Source organism: Ahaetulla prasina, chromosome 2, assembly GCF_028640845.1.
Source record: "Ahaetulla prasina isolate Xishuangbanna chromosome 2, ASM2864084v1, whole genome shotgun sequence".
Classification (NCBI taxonomy): Eukaryota; Metazoa; Chordata; class Lepidosauria; order Squamata; family Colubridae; genus Ahaetulla; species Ahaetulla prasina.
In genome coordinates this window covers 108,190,464-108,217,746 of record NC_080540.1, presented here as the reverse complement: position 1 = coordinate 108,217,746, position 27,283 = coordinate 108,190,464, and the positions used below count along the sequence as shown (strand labels likewise).

At 35.8% G+C, this 27,283-nt stretch overlaps 2 protein-coding genes across 2 annotated transcripts in view; both read left to right on the top strand.

The window, feature by feature from the left end:
• KCNIP1 (potassium voltage-gated channel interacting protein 1) overlaps positions 1–26,366 on the top strand; it is a 428,926-nt gene extending 402,560 nt beyond the window's left edge. The window contains exons 4-12 of the mRNA XM_058167874.1: positions 4,662–4,731; positions 4,975–5,045; positions 7,678–7,785; positions 11,517–11,586; positions 11,827–11,897; positions 14,545–14,652; positions 18,361–18,465; positions 18,619–18,681; positions 26,139–26,366. Of these exons, the coding sequence (XP_058023857.1) occupies positions 4,662–4,731; positions 4,975–5,045; positions 7,678–7,785; positions 11,517–11,586; positions 11,827–11,897; positions 14,545–14,652; positions 18,361–18,465; positions 18,619–18,681; positions 26,139–26,186 (714 nt within the window). The 3' untranslated portion in view covers positions 26,187–26,366. The remainder of the gene's footprint in view (positions 1–4,661; positions 4,732–4,974; positions 5,046–7,677; positions 7,786–11,516; positions 11,587–11,826; positions 11,898–14,544; positions 14,653–18,360; positions 18,466–18,618; positions 18,682–26,138) is intronic.
• A 165-nt stretch (positions 26,367–26,531) lies between these two features.
• The window catches only part of LOC131191152 (interleukin-12 subunit beta-like), a 102,797-nt gene continuing 102,045 nt past the window's right edge, over positions 26,532–27,283 (top strand). The window contains exon 1 of the mRNA XM_058168987.1: positions 26,532–27,272. The gene's annotated coding sequence lies outside the window, so the exon portion shown is untranslated. The remainder of the gene's footprint in view (positions 27,273–27,283) is intronic.

Below are 27,283 nucleotides of genomic sequence, written 5' to 3'. Positions count from 1 at the left end.
GTTAAAATCATTACATCCACATTATCTAGATTCATAAATTTCACTTTCCATCCTTCACAATTGAATAATATCATCCCATAAATTTATACCATACAAATAGCAAATAACAAAAATCCTATAATTTATATCCTAAACAAATCAATTCCAAAAATTAACCATAATCATCATATTCACATCTTAAACATTCCTCCCCTCTCCCATTCTATTTTCCATCATTTCCAAACCAATTAACTTAGCATCTAACAACAAAGGATTCCCACTCTTTAAAACATTAATATAAAAATGTCTCGCTTTCATAACTGAATTAAGAAAATACTTTCTGCCTCTAAAATTCACTGACAAACCCATTGGGACTTCCCATCTAAAATATATCTGATGTTTCTTAAACTCATCCACTAAAAAAGCAAATTCTCTTCTCTTTCTTAACATTTTAGGAGGAATTTCCTTCATCATTTTTATATCTTGTCCCAATATTTGGAATTTATTTTTATAAAAGGCTTGCAAAATTTCATACCTAACCTTTTTAGTTGTAAAATAAATAACCACATCCCTCGGTACTCTATTTTGTCTTGCCCACCAAGAATTAACACGATAAATTCTTTCAATATTAGTCTCAAAATCTTCCGGCTCCACACCCTTTATCTGAGCAAAGGCTTGCGTAAAAATCTCCTTTAAATTTTCCTTCCTATTTTGTTTCAACCCCCTCACCCTTATAGCATATTCCATTAATCTATATTGTAATATTACTCTTTCTTCATCTGCCCTATCTACCTTTGCCTGTATATCTTCCATCTTATTATCTAAGTTCCAATTGTTTTGATTTTTTTGAATTTCTTCTATTTTCCTTTGCAACTCTAAATTAGCTTTATTAATTTCTGCAAGATCATCCTCCATCTGAATACAAGAACTCAATATTTGTGCAATTGCATCCTTTACCATTTTCATTTCCCTCTTCTGCTCTTCCACCACTTCCTTAAAATCCAACATCTCTTTCTCTGTTTCATCAAATTTTTGATCTATTTCTAAAAAATGACTCTCCAAAAACTCCTGTAAAGAATTTCTTAATTCCTTTTTAATTTCTTCTTTTAATTTTTGAATCTGAGCTGAAGAAATTTCAAAGTTTTTAATGACTTTTGGCACTATTTGCTTAAAAGCCATTTTTTTTAAAAAAAAATATAGCTTGATAATGGACCAAGAAGAAGAAAAAAAAAATTAAAAAAGAAAAATTAAAAAAACTTTTCTTCTAAATCACTATAATCCCAAAGAAGAAGAAAAAATATAAATCATAAGATTCTCGTTTCTTCCATTTAATCATTCCTATATATCTTCTATTTCGACACTAGCTGTTAGCTTTAACTTTCGTTTTCAATACACACATTCCACAAAACCGCCATTTGCTTTCTTCTCTCCTATCTTCGCAGCAAATATATCCTCAGGGGCTTGCAGTCTTCTTACAAACAAGTGTTAAAACTCCAGTTTCTGTTCCATCCACGTTACAGTCCATCATAAATCAACTCCAGCCGTGGAAATTGGACGCTTCATTTGTCTGCCATAAAGGCAGAAGCCTCGCCCAGCCAGGAGCTTATCAGGCTATGGAAGGAGAACTCCCCATAAGCCTTAGAAGCTTATTAGGATGTCTCAACTTCAAACCTGAATGCTCATCTTTCCTTCTTTGCCCGAAGGAGAGAATTCCAAGCTGTCGGACCCAGATTTACGATGTCCTGACAGCTCTACTGATTAGGGAGTTAGCAGCTAAATCATAGCTGCTCTCCATGAAGCGGAGCCATAACAGAATTTTTAAAATGGACTGTAAGAAGAATGGACATTAAATGTTATGGCAATTGAAGAAATATATAAGTGATAAAAATTTGAGTTCGAGAAGATGGACAGTAATTTGAGAAATGGACTTATGAAATTTGAAGGAATATACAAGTGGGAAAAAAATGGAATTTGAGAAGATGGATTAATTTTAAAAATGGACTGAAAGAAGAAGTAATATGTGAAGTTGGTATTGCTTCTCTTCTTTTCTTTTTTTTATTATTCTTTCCTATCTTTTTATTTTTATTGTGAGGGGATCTAAAGTTTTAAATTTTTAAAGGTGGGAGGTTATGTATATTTTGTATACGCTAGTTTGTGATTGTTGGTCATAATACCCGGTATTTGCTCTGGGAAGTCTGGGGGGGAGGGGGGAGGGGGGGAAGGGGGGGGAAATGATACATGGATTGATTATTAATGTACAGCAATTTTTGAAGATATGAAATTAAAAATTTTAAATGATATTGGGGATGCTCGACTGCCATTTCAGGAAGAAAAGGAGAGAGGAGTAGAAGGAGGGAAGAAAGTAGGTAGGAATGAGTAGAGAAGGAGGAGGGGAATAAGAAGGCTAGATAGGGTGGAAGAAGGGAGGAGTGGAGAAGGAGGAGAGTAAGTAGTAAAGTGAAGGAGATGAGGATGGATAGGAAAGTAGTAGAGGGTAGAGAGGGAGGTTGTGAAGAAAGGAAGTGGCAATCGGGCAGGCCTGAATCAGTAATAAATAAAAATTTAATGATTAATGATGGATAATAGTTTGTACATAAATATGATGTTGGAAAATGGAAATAAAATTATTTATATATATATAAAAAAGAAAGATAGAAGGCTTCAACATGCTTCAAGCATAGAATTTTATAAGACTTCCAGACTTATAGCCATTTTCCACATGTACTCCTCCATGAAGTCTCACCCCTTTTTCCATTTTTTTTATCATTTTCACAAAAAAATGGCAACATTGGTATCACAAATACCTATCAATTTAGAGATACTCTTGTACCAACAATGTTTGTACATAGTTGTAATAGATTTCTGATCTATAAATACAAAATATAAACCTCTATTTTATAACTTGCTTCATAATGTCACAATTCCTTTTCTATAGATGGTGACCACTGGGTCATTTTTAATTGTAATTTTATTAAGCATTACAATAAAAAAGATAAAAATAATATGCACATATATATATTTATTTATTGCAGGAAAAAAAGAAAAAAGAAATAAAAATAGAGAAGAAAAAATAATATGGTAAAGGAGAAGTAGATACTGTATATAAACAAACAACTTCCCTCTTCATCACAACAAATATAAATAATTTTAGAATTTATCATCTTCTCTTAAAATATAACAACTCTTTTACATTATTCCAATATGGGAAAATTATCCTAGCCACTCTTTGGATAGTTGTTATTCTATATCAATTTTAATTTTAGTTATTAAGACAAAAGCTGGTTTCATTTGTATAACTAGCGTAGCTTCTTTTGCCATGTCATTTTTGTTGCTTATAATTTTTAAATCCACTTTCGGATCAGTCTCAATCTTGTTCAGTAAAATATCTATCATGTTCTTATTCCATATCATCATTTAAAAACAGCGTATCTTAACCGTTTCACCACAGTCATCAATCTGTAACACTAAAAATAGACCCATCTTCATTTTACCATTTCTTCCCCAGAAATCTATGCCCAATTGGGCCCTTGTGACAGAGAAAAGTCAAAAAGACATTTTAAGTGCAATTTTTCTCTCTCCTTTTATTACTGTTCTAAAGAGCATTTGCTAATTTATCCTACTTAAAAGTATTTTTAAAGCTTTCCAATAAAATCAATAGGGCTTAATTTTGCTTGCCCTCAGTGGGTTCGAACTCATTTGCTCCTTCAAAAGCTATCACTCCTTAGCATTTCAATTTTTGCTATTTGTCAGCAGATGATGCCTGCTTCTGAGGAATTACTTTAATTTTCATTTGTTCTTTTTGTTCTCTTCTGGCCAAGCATCTTCTGTCCCAAAGATATTTAAATATCTAAAAGCAAACACATCTTTTCCTGGAAAATTTGGATTTCCAGATATTTTGCTAAGTACAAATGGAAAGTTTTGGGGTTTCCTTAAGGCTGATCTTTCTTGAGGCTGTGGCAATGGCACCAGGATGATGCAGAGAGGAACAACAAGAACTGAGTGCCAAAAGTATTGTAGTTTAATGATCAATTCTTTCCAATCTCTCAATAAGCAAGCAAGGTAACAGAGGTGAACATAAGTGCTGTAACACTAGAACCAGAAGGCATAGCCAGAGCCTAAATCTTGTTAACAGCATGGGAGAGTGTTTTTCTGTATCTCTGTAGTTCCGCTTTGGTTTCCAATAGCCAGCAGTGCTAATACGAGCAACAGTCGCTCTCCCCACCTTAGATGAGATCAGAATCTTGTTATGCTGCACATTTATAGACAGTTTTACCTACAGGTAGATTGCAAAACAACTGTGTCTCTTCAGACAATCAATTGTTCTGTAATTAGCTTTGATTCTGTCATTCCTTTTTTTGTGGGGATCAAATGAAATTAATTGCCTGAGGGGATCCAGCTCAGAATAGTCTCTGCAGGTCTTTGTTCCAGGCAGCAAAATGGATTTTAGCACCCCTCCAACAGAACAAGGGCTTTGACTTAAGTTTGATTTGCATGGTAATGCCAAAAGAAATTGCTTATTGAGCAAAGAGAGGAAGTATTGATTAAAACTGCTGCAAGAGAGTTTCTTCAGTTCTAAGCATATAGCACTCAGTGGTCAGAAATAGGATGGTAAGAGTATAGTGGGGACCAGGGGATACTATAAATAAAAACAACAACAGCTTTTACTCCTTGTTTCCCCATAGGAATGCCCTAGTGGAGCTGTTAATGAAGAAACATTCAAACAGATCTATGCACAGTTTTTCCCTCATGGTGGTGAGTGACAGCATTTCTTTTATTGACAAGAGCACTCATGAGTTAGTTAGTTAGGCAGAACTGAAGATACATTTTCTCAATCTATAGTTCCTGAAAGAGAAGTATGGGAACTGGGAAAGAAGGAAAGCACACATAAGTTAAATCAGAATCAAAAATGAACCCAGAGGATATTCCGTTCAACTCTGCATAGGTTTACTTTCATTATTTTAATATTATAATCTTCAATTGTCTTGTGTTTTTCAGATGCTAGTATGTATGCCCATTATCTTTTTAATGCATTTGATACAGCGCAGAATGGATCTGTGAAATTTGAGGTAAAGAAATCATAATAATCTCCAGGTGATTGTACCAAATACCATGTTTTAAATTGCTGATAAATTGGCTATTTGTCCTTAATATGAGCCAACAAGCATTAGTTTGCGTGTTTATGTCTATCTGTGCAAATTTATGGGCGTATACACCTACATGAGGCCACTAGGATCTCTTTAGAATAGAATTTTTTTTATTGGCCAAGTGGTGATTGGACACACAAGGAATTTGTCTTGGTGCATATGCTCTCAGTGTACATAAAATAAAAGATATGTTCATCAAGGTGCAACACTTACAACACTTAATGATAGTCATAGGATACAAATTAATAAGGAAAAAACACAAAAGGAAAAAACAATACAACCTATCAAAAACAGCACTACAAAAAACAGATTAGAAACACAAGTTAAAATAGGGAAGAAAATGGTAAGTGAACACCTGTCTACCCTAGACGAGTTCAAATCACCAGGACCGGATGGATTACACCCCAAGGTTCTGAAGGAACTGGCAGACGTGATTTCAGAACCACTGAACTATATCTTTCAAAGATCCTGGAGCACAGGGGAGCTGCCAGAGGACTGGAAAAGAGCTGATGTAGTTCCCATCTTCAAAAAAGGAAAAAAACAGATCCAGGAAACTACAGACCTATCAGCCTGACCTCAATACCGGGGAAGATTCTGGAAAAGCAACGAATCACCGAACACCTAGAAGCAAACAAAGTAATAACCAAAAGCCAACATGGGTTTGTCAGAAACAGATCATGCCAGACTAATCTTATCGCATTCTTTGACAAAATGACAAAATTAGTAGACCAGAGGAATGCTGTCGATATAATTTACTTGGACTTCAGTAAAGCATTTGATAAAGTAGACCATAACCTACTACTAGACAAAGTAGAAAAATGTGGGCTAGACAGCACCACCACTAGATGGATTCATAACTGGCTGACCAACTGCACTCAACGTGTAGTCCTCAACAGAACTACATCCACATGAAGGGAAGTATGCAGTGGAGTACCCCAAGGCTCTGTTTTAGGCCCAGTACTCTTCAACATCTTCATCAATGACTTGGACGAGGGGATAGATGGGGAACTCATCAAATTTGCAGATGACACCAAGCTGGCAGGAATAGCCAACACTCCAGAAGATAGGCTCAAGATACAGAAAGATCTTGACAGACTTGAACATTGGGCGCTATCTAACAAAATGAAATTCAACAGTGAAAAAAGTAAGGTTCTACCTTTAGGCAAAACCCAAAATGCACAGGTACCGAATATGTGGTACCTTGCTCAATAGTAGTACCTGTGAGAGGGATCTTGGAGTCCTAGTGGATAACCATTTAGATATGAGCCAGCAGTGTGCAGCAGCTGCCGAAAAAGCCAACACAGTTCTGGGCTGCATAAACAGAGGGATAGAATCAAGATCACGTGAAGTGTTAGTGCCACTTTATAATGCCTTGGTAAGTCCACACTTGGAATATTGCATCCAGTTTTGGTCGCCACGATGTAAAAAAAATGCTGAGAGTCTAGAAAGACTGCAGAGAAGTCAACAAAGATGATTAGGGACTGGAGGCTAAAACATCTGAAGAATGGTTGTTGGAACTGGATATGTCTAGTTTAATAAAAGAAGGACTAGGGAGACATGATAGCTGTGTTCCAATATCTCAGGGGTTGCCACGAAGAAGAGGAGTCGGGCTGTTCTCCAAAGCACCTGAGGGTAGAACAAGAAGCAATGGGTGGAAACTGATCAAAGAAAGAAGCAACTTAGAACTAAGGAGAAATTTCCTGACAGTTAGAACAATTAATAAGTGGAACGACTTGCCTGCAGAAGTTGTGAATGCTCCAACACTGGAAATTTTTAAGAAAATGTTGGATAACCATCTGACTGAGATGGTGTAGGGTTTCCTGCCTGGGCAGGGGGTTGGACTAGAAGGCCTCCAAGGTCCCTTCCAACTCTGTTGTTGTTATATTATATTATATTATATTATATTATATTATATTATATTATATTATATTATATTATATTATATTATATTATATTATATTATATTATATTATATTATATTATATTATATTATATTATATTATATTATATTATATTATATTATATTATAATATATTATATTATATTATATTATATTAAATTTATTTCCTATACAAGATGAATAGAGGTGATGCATAGGAATGGATTTTGGGGCTTTTTACCTGTTGCATCAATATTTTACAATGCAAATACTTGCGATAATTGATTTAATCAGTAAAGTTATGAATTCTAAAATGTATAACTAAATATTTATGCATACCTGATTCAATGCCTATCATGGGTTTCTTAAGCATGCCTAAAATATAGCAAATTTTCTTTCACTTTCTGCCATTTGAGAATTTAATAATATAATCATCTGACTTCCCATTCTTTCAGCTGTTTTGGAAAAGTTGTCAGAACCTGAACCATACTGGTCTGACCTTAAAATTGAACAAAGGCATTGTTAAATATAACTGAATATTTTTATATAAGATCTTGGTTTTAATAAAGCATCATTTGCAACATTGCTCTATTGAAAAGCTTGGGGAAAGCATTTTCATTTGGTTAAAGCAAATCAGCATTCAGTTAAATCAGATTTGTATTCCTGGATTCACAGGATTTTGTGATGGCACTCTCCATTCTTTTGAGAGGAACAGTTCATGAAAAGCTACGATGGACATTTAATCTCTATGACATAAATAAGGATGGCTATATAAACAAGGAGGTAAGGTGGTTTATCGTCCTCTCCAGGCTTTTGGCTGCTGATTAAACCTGCAAAATGCAATTCAGGCTTGGCATCAACCTACCTACTAAAAAGTTTTCTATTACTAGCTCTGGATTAAATATTTCTTTAAAAAAATAATAATGAAGCTTTAGAATATATAAATTATCAGTATCTGTGCATTTCTAACCATCTTGTCAAACATTTCAAACATCTATTGTACAAAATATAGAATGAATGTTAGATCCATATAGACAAAGGGCATTAAGATTTTTTCCTACTCCCTGTTGGAGCTAAAATCTGCCTTGCTACAAGGAGAAAATCTGTTTTGCCCAGAGACTGATCTTGCTTTCCATGTTGCTTTAGTTCAGGGCTAACTGAGAAAACCACTCAATGCTTAAAACAAACATTGAAGGAAGGCAATATTAAAAGCAAGTATCTTAATTTTTCTGGAATTCATTAATAAAACAATTATTTTAAATGTGCCATAACTTTCAGCATACAATATGTTTTATTGGTTTTATAAGGATTAAGACCCTAGAAGGTGCCATTATGAGATAGACAGTGAAAGAAAGAAGGAGACAGATCACACTGTAACACATGTCACAGATACAACAGCTTTGCTCAGGGTTTTTAGGCCATACTTACAAATAGCATCTGTATTATCACTAGTCTTCCCATGTTGAAAAGAGGTTGTCTGGAGGGGCTTTTACTTCTATCCATGCAATTCCAAAAGAGTTGAGTTGAGTTGAGTTGAGTTGAGTTGAGTTGAGTTGAGATGAGTTGATGAGATGAGATGAGATGAGATGAGATGAGATGAGATGAGTTATCAGAGTTCTAATTATGTGTGTTGGTCACATAATTATGGTCCCTCTACTTTTTTCTTTCACTGTCTAACTCATATTGGTACCTTCAAGTTGTCTTAATTCTTATGGAAACAATTAACTCTTATCAGCACTCAAAATGTCATAAATGGAAGATCAACACTGCCCTACCCATTCAATATAGAAATTAGGGATGGTGAACCTAGTTAAGACAAAGCCTGGCAAGGCTTCTCATGTCTGTTATTGGGGTTTATGTACCCATAACATAAGAATGGGCAATAGGCTTTAAATCTTACTTCATTCTCTTTAACTGCAGAGGCATTTTAACTTTGTCCAGATCACACCATAGATAGGAAACACATCTCTATAGATATTAACAAAATTGAGATAATTTGAACCATAACATGGAATTGAATAGCGTATATTGCAAAAAAAATAATAACAACATAGCAGAGCAGAAAGCAATCTGATTTCTGGGTGTCTTGTCCCAAACAAAGCTTTTTGGAAGAACACAATCTCTGACTTTCATCTCAGCAAAATTATTTCTTTGGAAAAACAGGAATACAAAGAGAGAAGTACATAGCACATTTATGGCTCCAGTAATTATCTCACAGACAAATTTTCAATGTACAAAGCACCATATGTCAACTTGGCCATTTTAGCCCTTTACAAATTTACATGGCAACAACTTCCCTCAATATGTTCAATAAATTACACAAGCTCATTATCTCTTCTGAGCCACACACTATTCCAGGAAACGTTTGCAAGGAATTTCTGTGCTGTTCTTTGAAGTGGAACAGCCAAACATCAGATTCATCCAATAATTGGGTTGAATTTTGTGACAGCAGAGTTTCTACATATATTAGTCCAGTTTAATCCAAGTGAGACTTATTAAATTAAATTAGAACTGAGAAACTGAGGAAAATTTTTCTAATGGTGGGAGCAATCAACCAATGGAACAGCTTGCCTTCAGAAGTTGTGGGTAGTCCATCACTGGAGGTTTATAAAAAGAGACTGGACAAATATAGAATAGAATAGAATAGAATAGAATAGAATAGAATAGAATAGAATAGAATAGAATAGAATAGAATAGAATAGAATAGAATTTTTTATTGGCCAAGTGTGATTGGACACACAAGGAATTTGTCTTGGTGCATTTGCTTTCAGTGTACATAAAAGAAAAGATACGTTCATCAAGGTACAACATTTGTACCTTGATGAAGGTACAATATTTGTCTGAAATGGTATAGAGTTTCCTGCTCAACCAGGGGGTTGATTAGAAAACCTCCAAAGTCCTTTCAAACTCTATTTTTCTATGTTCTATTGAGATTCTGAGGGGTATATTGTGTTTTTCAAGGGAGAATGAACAAAAGCCAGAATGTCTTACTCAAAAAACTAGCATGGATCATATAGTAGGTATAATACTGTTTTCATTTTTGCAGGGAAATTAAAATATTTTAACCATTAGATTAAAACATTTTAATTTCCTTGCAAAAATACTTTTTAAAGGATGTATAGTAATACCTAGGAGCAGAAATCAGCATGAGATAAACAATTGGGCAAAAATCTATAATCAAATCTAACCAAGGAGCAAACTACACCCTCATCATTACCTCACGAGCTACTATGTACAAACAGGCAGCAAACCCCACCTCATTCACACTGATAATATTACCTATTTGGAAAGTGAAATATCTGCAAGCAAACAGCTAAACTCAGAGAGCACCAAAATCTTCACAATGCCCAATTGGGCCCTTGTGACAGAGAAAAGTCAAAAAGACATTTTAAGTGCAATTTTTCTCTCTCCTTTTATTACTGTTCTAAAGAGCATTTGCTAATTTATCCTACTTAAAAGTATTTTTAAAGCTTTCCAATAAAATCAATAGGGCTTAATTTTGCTTGCCCTCAGTGGGTTCGAACTCATTTGCTCCTTCAAAAGCTATCACTCCTTAGCACTTCAATTTTTGCTATTTGTCAGCAGATGATACCTGCTTCTGAGGAATTACTTTAATTTTCATTTGTTCTTTTTGTTCTCTTCTGGCCAAGCATCTTCTGTCCCAAAGATATTTAAATATCTAAAAGCAAACACATCTTTTCCTGGAAAATTTGCATTTCCAGATATTTTGCTAAGTACAAATGGAAAGTTTTGGGGTTTCCTTAAGGCTGATCTTTCTTGAGGCTGTGGCAATGGCACCAGGATGATGCAGAGAGGAACAACAAGAACTGAGTGCCAAAAGTATTGTAGTTTAATGATCAATTCTTTCCAATCTCTCAATAAGCAAGCAAGGTAACAGAGGTGAACATAAGTGCTGTAACACTAGAACCAGAAGGCATAGCCAGAGCCTAAATCTTGTTAACAGCATGGGAGAGTGTTTTTCTGTATCTCTGTAGTTCCGCTTTGGTTTCCAATAGCCAGCAGTGCTAATACGAGCAACAGTCGCCCTCCCCACCTTAGATGAGATCAGAATCTTGTTATGCTGCACATTTATAGACAGTTTTACCTACAGGTAGATTGCAAAACAACTGTGTCTCTTCAGACAATCAATTGTTCTCTAATTAGCTTTGATTCTGTCATTCCTTTTTTTGTGGGGATCAAATGAAATGAATTGCCTGAGGGGATCCAGCTCAGAATAATCTCTGCAGGTCTTTGTTCCAGGCAGCAAAATGGATTTTAGCACCCCTCCAACAGAACAAGGGCTTTGACTTAAGTTTGATTTGCATGGTAATGCCAAAAGAAATTGCTTATTGAGCAAAGAGAGGAAGTATTGATTAAAACTGCTGTAAGAGAGTTTCTTCAGTTCTAAGCATATAGCACTCAGTGGTCAGAAATAGGATGGTAAGAGTATAGTGGGGACCAGGGGATACTATAAATAAAAACAACAACAGCTTTTACTCCTTGTTTCCCCATAGGAATGCCCTAGTGGAGCTGTTAATGAAGAAACATTCAAACAGATCTATGCACAGTTTTTCCCTCATGGTGGTGAGTGACAGCATTTCTTTTATTGACAAGAGCACTCATGAGTTAGTTAGTTAGGCAGAACTGAAGATACATTTTCTCAATCTATAGTTCCTGAAAGAGAAGTATGGGAACTGGGAAAGAAGGAAAGCACATAAGTTAAATCAGAATCAAAATGAACCCAGAGGATATTCCGCTCAACTCTGCATAGGTTTACTTTCATTATTTTAATATTATAATCTTCAATTGTCTTGTGTTTTTCAGATGCTAGTATGTATGCCCATTATCTTTTTAATGCATTTGATACAGCGCAGAATGGATCTGTGAAATTTGAGGTAAAGAAATCATAATAATCTCCAGGTGATTGTACCAAATACCATGTTTTAAATTGCTGATAAATTGGCTATTTGTCCTTAATATGAGCCAACAAGCATTAGTTTGCGTGTTTATGTCTATCTGTGCAAATTTATGGGCGTATACACCTACATGAGGCCACTAGGATCTCTTTAGAATAGAATTTTTTTTATTGGCCAAGTGGTGATTGGACACACAAGGAATTTGTCTTGGTGCATATGCTCTCAGTGTACATAAAATAAAAGATATGTTCATCAAGGTGCAACACTTACAACACTTAATGATAGTCATAGGATACAAATTAATAAGGAAAAAACACAAAAGGAAAAAACAATCCAACCTATCAAAAACAGCACTACAAAAAACAGATTAGAAACACAAGTTAAAATAGGGAAGAAAATGGTAAGTGAACACCTGTCTACCCTAGACGAGTTCAAATCACCAGGACCGGATGGATTACACCCCAAGGTTCTGAAGGAACTGGCAGACGTGATTTCAGAACCACTGAACTATATCTTTCAAAGATCCTGGAGCACAGGGGAGCTGCCAGAGGACTGGAAAAGAGCTGATGTAGTTCCCATCTTCAAAAAAGGAAAAAAAACAGATCCAGGAAATTACAGACCTATCAGCCTGATCTCAATACCGGGGAAGATTCTGGAAAAGATAATCAAGCAACGAATCACCGAACACCTAGAAGCAAACAAAGTAATAACCAAAAGCCAACATGGGTTTGTCAAAAACAGATCATGCCAGACTAATCTTATCACATTCTTTGACAAAATGACAAAATTAGTAGACCAGAGGAATGCTGTCGATATAATTTACTTGGACTTCAGTAAAGCATTTGATAAAGTAGACCATAACCTACTACTAGATAAAGTAGAAAAATGTGGGTTAGACAGCACCACCACCAGATGGATTCGTAACTGGCTGACCAACCGCACTCAACGTGTAGTCCTCAACGGAACTACATCCACATGGAGGGAAGTATGCAGTGGAGTACCCCAAGGCTCTGTTTTAGGCCCAGTACTCTTCAACATCTTCATCAATGACTTGGACGAGGGGATAGATGGGGAACTCATCAAATTTGCAGATGACACCAAGCTGGCAGGAATAGCCAACACTCCAGAAGATAGGCTCAAGTTACAGAAAGATCTTGACAGACTTGAACATTGGGCGCTATCTAACAAAATGAAATTCAACAGTGAAAAAAGTAAGGTTCTACATTTAGGCAAAAAACCCAAAATGCACAGGTACCGTATATGTGGTACCTTGCTCAATAGTAGTACCTCTGAGAGGGATCTTGGAGTCCTAGTGGATAACCATTTAGTTATGAGCCAGCAGTGTGCAGCAGCAGCTGCCAAAAAAGCCAACACAGTTCTGGGCTGCATAAACAGAGGGATAGAATCAAGATCACGTGAAGTGTTAGTGCCACTTTATAATGCCTTGGTAAGGCCACACTTGGAATATTGCATCCAGTTTTGGTCGCCACGATGTAAAAAAGATGTTGAAACTTTAGAAAGAGTGTAGAGAAGAGCAACAAAGATGATTAGGGGACTGGAGGCGAACACATATGAAGAACGGTTGCAGGAACTGGGTATGTCTAGTTTAATAAAAAGAAGGACTAGGGGAGACATGATAGCTGTGTTCCAATATCTCAGGGGTTGCCACGAAGAAGAGGGAGTTGGGCTGTTCTCCAAAGCACCTGAGGGTAGAACAAGAAGCAATGGGTGGAAACTGATCAAAGAAAGAAGCAACTTAGAACTAAGGAGAAATTTCCTGACAGTTAGAACAATTAATAAGTGGAACGACTTGCCTGCAGAAGTTGTGAATGCTCCAACACTGGAAATTTTTAAGAAAATGTTGGATAACCATCTGACTGAGATGGTGTAGAGTTTCCTGCCTGGACAGGGGGTTGGACTAGAAGGCCTCCAAGGTCCCTTCCAACTCTGTTGTTGTTATATTATATTATATTATATTATATTATATTATATTATATTATATTATATTATATTATATTATATTATATTATATTATATTATATTATTATATTATATTATATTATATTATATTATATTATATTATATTATATTATATTATATTATAATATATTATATTATATTATATTATATTGTTATTTCCTATACAAGATGAATAGAGGTGATGCATAGGAATGGATTTTGGGGCTTTTTACCTGTTGCATCAATATTTTACAATGCAAATACTTGCGATAATTGATTTAATCAGTAAAGTTATGAATTCTAAAATGTATAACTAAATATTTATGCATACCTGATTCAATGCCTATCATAGGCTTCTTAAGCATGCCTAAAATATAGCAAATTTTCTTTCACTTTCTGCCATTTGAGAATTTAATAATATAATCATCTGACTTCCCATTCTTTCAGCTGTTTTGGAAAAGTTGTCAGAACCTGAACCATACTGGTCTGACCTTAAAATTGAACAAAGGCATTGTTAAATATAACTGAATATTTTTATATAAGATCTTGGTTTTAATAAAGCATCATTTGCAACATTGCTCTATTGAAAAGCTTGGGGAAAGCATTTTCATTTGGTTAAAGCAAATCAGCATTCAGTTAAATCAGATTTGTATTCCTGGATTCACAGGATTTTGTGATGGCACTCTCCATTCTTTTGAGAGGAACAGTTCATGAAAAGCTACGATGGACATTTAATCTCTATGACATAAATAAGGATGGCTATATAAACAAGGAGGTAAGGTGGTTTATCGTCCTCTCCAGGCTTTTGGCTGCTGATTAAACCTGCAAAATGCAATTCAGGCTTGGCATCAACCTACCTACTAAAAAGTTTTCTATTACTAGCTCTGGATTAAATATTTCTTTAAAAAAATAATAATGAAGCTTTAGAATATATAAATTATCAGTATATGTGCATTTCTAACCATCTTGTCAAACATTTCAAACATCTATTGTACAAAATATAGAATGAATGTTAGATCCATATAGACAAAGGGCATTAAGATTTTTTCCTACTCCCTGTTGGAGCTAAAATCTGCCTTGCTACAAGGAGGAAATCTGTTTTGCCCAGAGACTGATCTTGTTTTCCATGTTGCTTTAGTTCAGGGCTAACTGAGAAAACCACTCAATGCTTAAAACAAACATTGAAGGAAGGCAATATTAAAAGCAAGTATCTTAATTTTTCTGGAATTCATTAATAAAACAATTATTTTAAATGTGCCATAACTTTCAGCATACAATATGTTTTATTGGTTTTATAAGGATTAAGACCCTAGAAGGTGCCATTATGAGATAGACAGTGAAAAAGAAAGAAGGAGACAGATCACACTGTAACACATGTCGCAGATACAACAGCTTTGCTCAGGGTTTTTAGGCCATACTTACAAATAGCATCTGTATTATCACTAGTCTTCCCATGTTGAAAAGAGGTTGTCTGGAGGGGCTTTTACTTCTATCCATGCAATTCCAAAAGAGTTGAGTTGAGTTGAGTTGAGTTGAGTTGAGTTGAGTTGAGTTGAGATGAGATGAGTTGAGATGAGTTGATGAGATGAGATGAGTTATCAGAGTTCTAATTATGTGTGTTGGTCACATAATTATGGTCCCTCTACTTTTTTCTTTCACTGTCTAACTCATATTGGTACCTTCAAGTTGTCTTAATTCTTATGGAAACAATTAACTCTTATCAGCACTCAAAATGTCATAAATGGAAGATCAACACTGCCCTACCCATTCAATATAGAAATTAGGGATGGTGAACCTAGTTAAGACAAAGCCTGGCAAGGCTTCTCATGTCTGTTATTGGGGTTTATGTACCCATAACATAAGAATGGGCAATAAGCTTTAAATCTTACTTCATTCTCTTTAACTGCAGAGGCATTTTAACTTTGTCCAGATCACACCATAGATAGGAAACACATCTCTATAGATATTAACAAAATTGAGATAATTTGAACCATAACATGGAATTGAATAGCGTATATTGCAAAAAAAATAATAACAACATAGCAGAGCAGAAAGCAATCTGATTTCTGGGTGTCTTGTCCCAAACAAAGCTTTTTGGAAGAACACAATCTCTGACTTTCATCTCAGCAAAATTATTTCTTTGGAAAAACAGGAATACAAAGAGAGAAGTACATAGCACATTTATGGCTCCAGTAATTATCTCACAGACAAATTTTCAATGTACAAAGCACCATATGTCAACTTGGCCATTTTAGCCCTTTACAAATTTACATGGCAACAACTTCCCTCAATATGTTCAATAAATTACACAAGCTCATTATCCCTTCTGAGCCACACACTATTCCAGGAAACGTTTGCAAGGAATTTCTGTGCTGTTCTTTGAAGTGGAACAGCCAAACATCAGATTCATCCAATAATTGGGTTGAATTTTGTGACAGCAGAGTTTCTACATATATTAGTCCAGTTTAATCCAAGTGAGACTTATTAAATTAAATTAGAACTGAGAAACTGAGGAAAATTTTTCTAATGGTGGGAGCAATCAACCAATGGAACAGCTTGCCTTCAGAAGTTGTGGGTAGTCCATCACTGGAGGTTTATAAAAAGAGACTGGACAAATATAGAATAGAATAGAATAGAATAGAATAGAATAGAATAGAATAGAATAGAATAGAATAGAATAGAATAGAATAGACTAGAATAGATTTTTTTATTGGCCAAGAGTGTTTGGACACACAAGGAATTTGACTTGGTGGATTTGCTTTCAGTGTACATAAAAGAAAAGATACCTTCATCAAGGTACAACATTTGTACCTTGATGAAGGTACAATATTTGTCTGAAATGGTATAGAGTTTCCTGCTCAACCAGGGGGTTGACTAGAAAACCTCCAAAGTCCTTTCAAACTCTATTTTTCTATGTTCTATTGAGATTCTGAGGGGTATATTGTGTTTTTCAAGGGAGAATGAACAAAAGCCAGAATGTCTTACTCAAAAAACTAGCATGGATCATATAGTAGGTATAATACTGTTTTCATTTTTGCAGGGAAATTAAAATATTTTAACCATTAGATTAAAACATTTTAATTTCCTTGCAAAAATACTTTTTAAAGGATGTATAGTAATACCTAGGAGCAGAAATCAGCATGAGATAAACAATTGGGCAAAAATCTATAATCAAATCTAACCAAGGAGCAAACTACACCCTCATCATTACCTCACGAGCTACTATGTACAAACAGGCAGCAAACCCCACCTCATTCACACTGATAATATTACCTATTTGGAAAGTGAAATATCTGCAAGCAAACAGCTAAACTCAGAGAGCACCAAAATCTTCACAATGACCTATTGGCTCATTGATTCAGGTTAGTATATGCACAAAACAAGTTAGTAAAATACATGAAGATAATTTTCCAGAGAGTTGTACTAGAGTTTTGCAGCAGCACCTTTTTGGATTAAAAAATGTATTAAGGTATGCGTGCAGTTGATAAATAGGATCAAATAAAATATGCGACAGAATGAACAGCAAGTCCTTGAAGTTTATGTTACAATAGATGTGTTAGCTTTTAATGTGCTGCAAGATTTTTACTTTTAGTGGAGTAACAGCACTTGGCCATCTTACTGCTTACTTATGTGAAACAAACAAAGGGTTGCATTCAACACAACTGACATTTTCTTAGGTACATATAATTGTTGACTGTACTGTACTGATGAGACTGACCAGTAATATCCAGTTGCATTAACAAATAATTACATTATTAAATACAGGTGCCAATTAAAAAACTGGTCTTCAGAACTGAAGTAATACTCCATAACTGTAAGGATCTAGTATAGGGAGCAAAAAGAGATAGGAAAACTGAAAAGACTAGATGATCCATCTTGGATAAAGAAAAATGGGTTTCGCTGATGCAAAACTGTCATTGGATATAACTGCTGACAATCTAACTTAGAAATAACAATTCAGAATACTGATCTGTAAACAATAGTTATCAGAAATCCAGTCCATGGTCTTGCAAATGCAAGTAATTTTCAGCCTGTGCCTTACAAGATCTCTGACAAGGCCAAATATAGCACCAGGTCTGGGCATGCCGAACAAATTTTGTTTTAAGTATAAAGGTTTATTGAATTCAAAGTTACTAAGTAGACATTTTCTAACGAAAGAATTAAAATGCAAGTATGCATAACATAACATAACATAATACTTACATATTGCTCTGCGTTTATGTTTTAAACTTTCATTTGAAAATATCCATATCACAGCTATGAACTCAATAAACCTTCTAATTGAAACAGTTCTGCGTTATGTGCAGCTTTAAATCACAGTCCTCCTAATGGAATATTGCCATTTTAGTATTGTTTTGTTGTGGAAAATCAGCACTCAAAGAAAAAAAAATAGATTTCTAGGGTATCATTGCCATAGCTGTACTGGATTTTAAAATTAATCTTATTTGAGATCTCTCTTGTGTTTCAATTGTCATAATTTCAGGAAATGATGGACATAGTAAAGGCAATTTATGACATGATGGGCAAGTATACTTACCCAGTGCTGAAGGAAGATGCTCCAAGACAACATGTAGAAGTATTTTTCCAGGTAATATTCATGTGTTTCTACATTGAAGATTTATATTTTTAATAGTTTCTTATTTGGAAAATACAATCTGTAGATATCTGCAGAATGTAGAACTATGCTTCAAAGCCAATACAGAGTGAAAATGTTTCCATTTTTCTTTCTTTTTCTTTACAGAAAATGGACAAAAACAAAGATGGCATTGTAACTTTGGATGAGTTTATTGAGTCATGCCAGGAGGTAAGGACCATATTTATTTTATTTATTTTATTTTATTAAATTTCTATACCGCCCTTCTCCCGAAGGACTCAGGGCGGTGTACAGCCAAAATAAAACACAGAATATATACAATTAAAAGAATTTAAAAAGAACTATTACTGTGCGGCCGATTATTAAAACATTTAAAAATTTAAAATATTATTAAAACCCCAATTTAAAACAACTATTTATGCCAGTCCTGCTTGAATGAATAAATATGTTTTAAGCTCACGACGAAAGGTCCGAAGATCAGGCACTTGACGTAAGCCAGGGGGGAGTTCGTTCCAGAGTGTTGGTGCTCCCACAGAGAAGGCCCTACTCCTGGGGGCCGCCAGCCGACATTGTTTGGCGGACGGCACCCTGAGAAGGCCCTCTCTGTGAGAGCGTACGGGTCGGTGGGAGGCATAAGGTAGCAGCAGGCGGTCTCGTAAGTACCCGGGTCCTAAGCCATGGAGCGCTTTAAAGGTGGTAACCAGAATCTTGAAGCGCACCCGAAAGACTACAGGAAGCCAGTGCAGACTACGGAGCAGTGGTGTTACATGGGAGCCACGAACGGCTCCCGTTACCACTCGCGCAGCTGCATTCTGGACTAACTGCAGCCTCCGGGTGCACCTCAAGGGCAGCCCCATGTAGAGAGCATTGCAATAATCCAGCAATATAGGCAAGGCAGGAGCATTTTCAAAATTTCTTTTGGGGGCTGTGCCTGCCCAAATCTGCATTAGGCAGTCGAGGTATTGCAAAGTTTGGAAAACTGTGGAATATATAAATGAAAATGAAAATGTAATTAGTAATAGTAAAAAGTCAGTACTTCCTTTTTTTGCCTGCCACTAGGGTTAAAATCTCATGCCCAAATGTTTTTTTCCCCACACCAGATTTAATTGATTGGCTCAATATTCTTGTTGTGCTTGTGCTGTAGAATATCTATATTCACAAAGGTAACTGTCAGTCATTAAGTCATAACATTAACTCTGATCATGTGATGTGGAAAAATGTACTGAAATAGCTGAAACAAATGGAGATAATTAACTGGCGCATGAAATTTGTAGGAAAGAGCACAAGCCGAATGGTCTATTTATTTCTTGTCCAATTCTAATCTCAGTGAACTCAGTTTGTTTTATTCATTGGAGAGGGAAGGGAATCATCATTGCTATACAATGAACAAAATACAGACAGTAACTTCTTGAAAAGAAAATAATGAAGGCTCAAGAAAACATTCTGTTTCTAATCTCTCCCAGTGTTTAAAAATCCTTTATTCTAGTAATTTTTTAAAAACTAACCATGGAGGGATTTGCCCTAAAAATTGCTTCTACTGCTCTGCTTTCTTGATTTTGACACTTCTGGTACAGGTCATTCTGGCTTACCAACCGCAATAAGGACTAGAACAAATCACTATGAATCATAAGATTGATGTCATGTGACTGACTTGCAACTTCCTGCTGGCTTTCCCATTGACTTTGCCTGTTGGAAACTAGCTTTGAAGGTTGCAAATGGCAAACAGGTGACCACAGGACACTTCAACCATTATAAACGTGCAGTAGCTGCAAAACACCTAAATCACTGTTTTGAAACTGTGGGGATGCTGCAATGGTCATAAGCTCAACGGATGGTCATAAACTTATTTTTCAGCACCACTGTAAGTTTGAACAAGTGCTGAACAAGTGAAGAGTACTGTTGGTAAGTGAAAAGAACTGTATATTTCAGAAAGCCATTGCTTTTCTGCCTTTACAGTATATGTAAAAAAGACTACAGTTCAGTGGTGAAATCCAATTTCTTTACTGTGGGCGTGGCTTGGTGGCATGGCAGGGGAAAGATACTGCAAAATCTCCATTCCCACCCCACTCTGGGACCAGCCAGAAGTGATATTTGCCAGTTCTTGGAACTACTCAAAATTTTCGCTGTTAGTTCTCCAGAACCTATCAGAACCTGCTGAATTTCACCCCTGCTACAGATATTATCAAAATGTAACTGAAAGGGCAATCAGCAAAATAATTGTGTAAACATATTTAGAATTTCATTAAAAATTGAAAAGTGTAATCCATCTGCTTCCTAACAACTCTTTTATTCTTTAAGAATAACTTGCATCCAATAGAGATCTCTAATATTCCCTTAGGAGATCACTTTGCATTCTCCTTAATTACAGTAGCTAAACTTCATTAAATACATAGCATATATTTTATAATTTTTTTTCTTCCTATAATTGTTTATCAGAAGAATACTTGATGATCAGTTGCTTTGCTGGGCCTTGCAGATCTAATTAAACATTGCATATAAACACTGTTTTTCAAATAATTCTTCATGCTGATGATATTTGGTAGAATACAAAAGTATGTAACAAAATCCCATAAATATAATGAAAATATATAGGTAATAAAAATGTAAAGGATTACCTTTATATGTAAAGTGGGGACTTTTTTGAGTGGGGCATAGAAGCTTAGTTCTTCTTTTACAGCACGGATGTCAAACTCGCCACATCACGTTGCCCGTCACGTGACATTTTGTGACATTTTTCCCACTCACGGAGCTGGGGTGGGCATAGCCTGCAGATGATGCATCTGGCCCATGGGCCGCCAGTTTGACACCCCTGCTTTACAGTCCTGTGATGAGGACCTTCATATTTTTATTAGAAGCATTTGCTTGTACATCTCAGATTCCCAGTAGACATTTTGATGTTAATTTTAATTTCGGTAGTTATTATTAGCTTGTAAAATCGAATTTCCTTAATTTATTGAATACGAGCATTCAGATCACCTTATTCAATATTATGATGGCAATAAATTAATATCATTTTAGTTTCCTCATTTAGCACAACAGACAAGACAATAGCAAAACATCTGATCCCCGTTAATTTACTCAGTTTAGAAAGAGTGGGAACAAAATTAAAATCCTTCATTTCCTACTTTGCTTCAGAAGAAGAAATTATCTTTCTATTGCTCCTTTTAAAAAGAATCAGCCGTGTTTTGATCATAGCATCCAGATTCTCCCCTGTAGCTACTTGCAAAGAATGATCAACAGTAGAATAGAATAGAATAGAATAGAATAGAATAGAATAGAATAGAATAGAATAGAATAGAATAGAATAGAATAGAATAGAATTTTTTATTGGCCAAGTGTGATTGGACACACAAGGAATTTGTCTTGTAGTCTGTTGACAAGAGAATATTGTACTCAAGTTATCATTCTTGATTATGTGCCATCAAGTCATGTTCAACTCCAAGCAGCCACACAGATATATTTTCTTCTTGATGAGCTGTCCCTACCCTGGCCTTTCAAGTATTCCAATGTTGCAACCATTACCATTATAACCAGTGGTGGGATTCAGATAATTTAACAACCGGTTCTCTGCCCTAATGACTGGCTGGGTAGGCATGGCCATGGTAGCCAGGGGTGTGACAGGCAGCACTTTGCCTCCTGCATCCCTCTGGGAGCAAAAATGGGCCATGAGGGCACTGCCCCCCCATGCCCCATTTTTGGCCTAATAGGCCTTCCTGCAGCCTCCTGCAGCAAAAATGGGCCAGGGTGGGGGGATACTTCATCCCCCATGCCCCATTTTGGGCCTAGTAGGCCTCTCTGCACTTACCTGAGAACCAAAATGGGAGCATGGGGACTCCTGGAAGGGGCGGGTGTTGTGGGGGGGGCAGCCAGCAAATTAACAGTTGGTTCGGCTGAACAGGCCCAAACAAGCTGAATCCCACCACTGATTATAACTGAATGGATTACCTTTCTGCTAGTCATCCTCTTCTCTTAGAGTAGGTCAAAGTTATCTTTTCTGTACTCCAAAGCAGGGGTCTCCAACCTTGGCAACTTTAAGACTTGTGGACTTCAACTCCCAGAATACCTCTGCCAGCAAAGCTGGCTGAGGAATTCTGGGAGTTGAAGTCCACAAGTCTTAAAGTTGCCAAGGTTGGAGACCCTTGCTCCAAAGTACAGGAGAGTAGAGTTACCCCATGTTGCTGCAGCTACTTGGGAATTCATGTTTGCTTAACTTTTTTTTAAAAAAGTAAACAAGTGTGACCAGCTTCTCTTACAAGACCGATTGCATTTCCCTTTACTTAGACATTGTCTGTGACAGACTTCCTATTTTTCAGTCTCGGTTTCAGTCTTAGCAGCCGGTTCTTTAAAATTAGTTTTAACCTCCCTTGTCTCATTAGACTACCAAGAAGACATAGGCAGGTTTTTTTTTCTTTCCCTTTCTGATTTCTTGTATTACCATCTGAGCAAAGCAATTCCAATTGAACCCAGTACAAGAAGCAATTTTCTCAGAAAGAGAACATTTATAATAAATCTATTAGCTCCTATCACAATAAATTCGAATTTGAGTCTATTTTATTTAAGCCCAAATCCCAAACAAGAGTAAAGTAGTTGTACAGAATCGGCAGATCAAACTTTTATAACTATTCAAATTTACAATTACATTTCCTTATCTCCAGGAAACAGGCCCTGGGGTAAACAAAATGAATAAACATTATCTGAACACATTCTGTAGTTCTCCTACATCATTTGTTCATGTTTGCCTATTTCATTGGCCTTCTATTCTGGTAGAGAAACACCAGCTGTATCACATATGTCCTTCTTCAGCATCCATCTTTCCTCAGCATTGTTTGATCTGTCATGCTAACCCTTTCCCAGATTATCATGCACCCTATTTTATTTGTAAAAATGAAATTATCACCTTTTTCCAGATTATCACAGGCCCCTGGCAACAAAAACTTCTATGAGTCAGTTGATGATCATAAAATCGTAGAGCTAGAAGGGTCTTTGGAGTTCTTGTAGTCCAAACCCTTGCCAAAGGCAGAAGTCTTTATATTATCCTGGGCAAATGGTTGTCTATTCTTTTATTGAAAATCCCCAGTGATGGAGCACTGGAACAATTGTGGAAGGCAAATTGTTCCACTAATTAAGCGTTCTTGTTGTCAGGAAAATTCTTCTTATTTCCAATTTGGTTCTCCATCTGACCAGCTTCCAGCCATTGCTTCTTGGAAGAATTAGGGCATAAAGAAAAGTACTTTAATAGCACACTATAGAATAGAATAGAATAGAATAGAATAGAATAGAATTCTTTATTGGCCAAGTGTGATTGGACACACAAGGAATTTGTCTTGGTGCATGTGCTCTCAGTCTACATAAAAGAAAAGATACATTCATCAAGAATCATAAGGTACAACATTTAATGACAGTCACAGGGTACAAATAAGCAATCTACTCATATTAGGAAACAGTCAATATAAATCGTAAGGATACCAGCAACAAGGTTACAGTCATGCAGTCATAAATGGGAGGAGATGGGTGATAAGAACGATGACAAGATTAATAATAGTGCAGACTTAGTAAATAATTAGTGCCCATAAAAGTTATTGGGGCACCTTGAACTGTTATGGTCATATTTGCCCATATTCTACAGTATTTGCCCATATTCACTAATCATATTCCCAAGCTTAAAGTATGGGGTCTGAATAACAGAGTAAATTGTAGTAATTAAATGGCAATTTGTTATGGAATTGAAGAAAATGATTCAGGACAAAGAGCTGGAAACAGGTTCATCACTTTCTTATAAAAAACCAGGGCTCAGTTTCCTAGAAATGTAGAAACTTGAGTTTGCAGAAGGTAGAATCATTTTTAAAAAATATGTTTATGTCATAAGAAGAAATAAAAAATTATAACAACAAGAGTATCAGAAACAAGATTGTTATTGATGTTAATAAACACTGACAACAAACTCATATAAAAGAAGATGTTGAGACTCTACAAAGAGTGCAGAGAAGAGCAACAAAGATGATTAGGGGACTGGAGGCTAAAACATATGAAGAACGGTTGCAGGAACTGGGTATGTCTAGTTTAATAAAAAGAAGGACTAGGGGAGACATGATAACTGTGTTCCAATATCTCAGGGGTTGCCACAAAGAAGAGGGAGTCGGGCTGTTCTCCAAAGCACCTGAGGGTAGAACAAGAAGCAATGGGTGGAAACTGATCAAAGAAAGAAGCAACTTAGAACTAAGGAGAAATTTCCTGACAGTTAGAACAATTAATAAGTGGAACGACTTGCCTGCAGAAGTTGTGAATGCTCCAACACTGGAAATTTTAAAGAAAATGTTGGATAACCATCTGACTGAGATGGTATAGGGTTTCCTGCCTGGGCAGGGGGTTGGACTAGAAGGCCTCCAAGGTCCCTTCCAACTCTTGTTATATTATATTAAGAGGAAGGAAAAGAGAAATGCATTTAAAAAGAAATGCAATATCCAATTTTTTTTTAGTCCCACCATCAATCTTTCTTTTCAAAAGAGTATATATATACAACACATAAAGGTAATCTGTAAGGAAAATATTATTAATATTTTAGTAGTAATGATGACCAAATGTGATTGAATTTTCTTTTATTGTAGAGTTTTCCAAAGCTCTTACTGTTAATTCTTCCGACTGGGCAACTTCCCACATTGAAATACCTCTGAAATACTTTATATGAGATGCACTTCAGATTCCCATTGTTTTGTAATAACAAATCTAGTCACTAACAGTGAAACTGAAACAAATTAATTAAAAGTCTATATCTGGGTGCATCTGGGTTCAAATGTGATAAATAAGATTCCCATACTAATATGCATTAAATGTATAGACAATAAATTAACTGAATGGTTTATAAAATATTGTCAGGTTTCCTAAAGTACTGGACATGGGCATCAAAGTTGGCAACATGTATCAATTTATTTCTACAACCCCAGATGGCTTGCAATTTATATAGCATTCTATTATACTTAACGGCTACCATTCTATAATACTTAACAGACCAAGAAACCTCCTTAGTGTTTTAAAGAATTAAAATCAGATCAGAATCATGCTTATGCCCATTTTTCAGCAGGTACAGAGATAGTCAATGTCTCTTGACAAGAGGGCTGCTTGGTGGTTGTTGTTTTTTCAGCCAATTGGTCAGGGATAAAATGTTCCTTTTTTGCTGGAGCTTTTGGTTATGCATAGGGTTCAAAGCCTTCACCCATAAAATCTGCTAAAATATGTAACTGTATTAACATTATAACAAAAAATATATATTTAGAGTATGTATGTACACACACACACACACACACACACACAGAGAGAGAGAGAGAGAGAGAGAGAGAGAGAGAGAGAGAGAGAGACCAGAATTCAGGAAATCGGCCAAAGCAATATAACATTCTGACATGTTAAATATATCCCGAAGCTTAAAATTAATGAGTCCCAAAACCATTAGGACAGATGCATGGGATCAGAGAAACTGGACTTTGTACTGACTGCTCTTTTTCAGAGTAAACATCTCACACTTTTGCCTCACCATACATTCAGACTCATACATGATAATGTGTACACTGGATCATCTGTGGGCCTTTAAAAACAATCCCCCATCACTATCACAGACTGGACAAAACTATGTCAGCAATTAAAATATGTATATTGTATTTTCTTGTTGTTTCCAGGATGAGAATATCATGAGATCCTTACAGCTTTTTGAAAATGTCATGTAACAGCAGCTGAAGAGCAGTCTAGAAATCTGAGACTTTATATGTACTGAGATCCTGAAGAAAACAAGTCAAGATTTTTCTCCCCACCATCTTTTTTGATGAAAGCTTTTTACTACTTGGACAGACTCAGTGTATAAGGATTTTGTATGATACTGCAAACTGAGCTGTGTCTCTGAATGCAACAAACTCTTGCCTCCTCAAGAGACACTGACTAGAATTTATTTCATTTAGAAGCATGCTAATAAAATCTGACCAGAGAGACCTGCTGCTTAAAGTTTAATAAATTATTGAAGTTTAAATTATTGAAATAATATTCAATATTCTATTAGCTAATCACAAAAAAAATTCTGCTGCTTTGACTCTAGCAAGCTGGATTGCATATGGTAACACAGCATCAGTAGCTTCTTTAATCATCCGTTGTGTTTTTGTATCATCACATTGTGTTAATGTTTTCCTTTGATGGTACTGAAAAAGTTCGTGCTACTTTTACAAACTGACACAAATATAAGATGGTAAATGGGGGGTTTAATTCATTTATAACCTGTCTGGACAATTATTTATTTATATTTATTGCACAAATATTTGCTGGGCAATAAATGTAGAGCAGTGACTAATTTATTGTACCAGATTCAGGCATTTGTTTACCCAAGAAAAGGCTTTCCATTCAGCAAAACTGTATTTTCTTAGCATTTAGACTGTTGCTGGAAATATACATTTCTTTTCACCACTAACAAAATAGTTGCAATCTGGAATCTACCTGCAAAAGGGTATTTCCATGTATACTAAAATTGTCACTTTTCAAGGCAAAGATTTGACAAGCTGGTCCATTTCAAAACTGCCACAATAGCTTCTCCCTCTCACCCAGAGCAAATGTTCAAGCATGTTCAAGTGAAATTAATAACTTGGGGCTGGGCCTATGCAAGAGAAGGGTTACCAAAGGTGAAACTGAAAAGCATGTGTAGGTGTGTTTTTGCTATCTGATTACTAAGTGCCAGCTGTTGTGGGAGTTTCGTCTGCGGGCTGAGTACATCTGATGCAATGGAAAGAGGAAAGAATCAAGGACAGTCAATACCATAACCTACTGTATAGGTAAGCCTAGT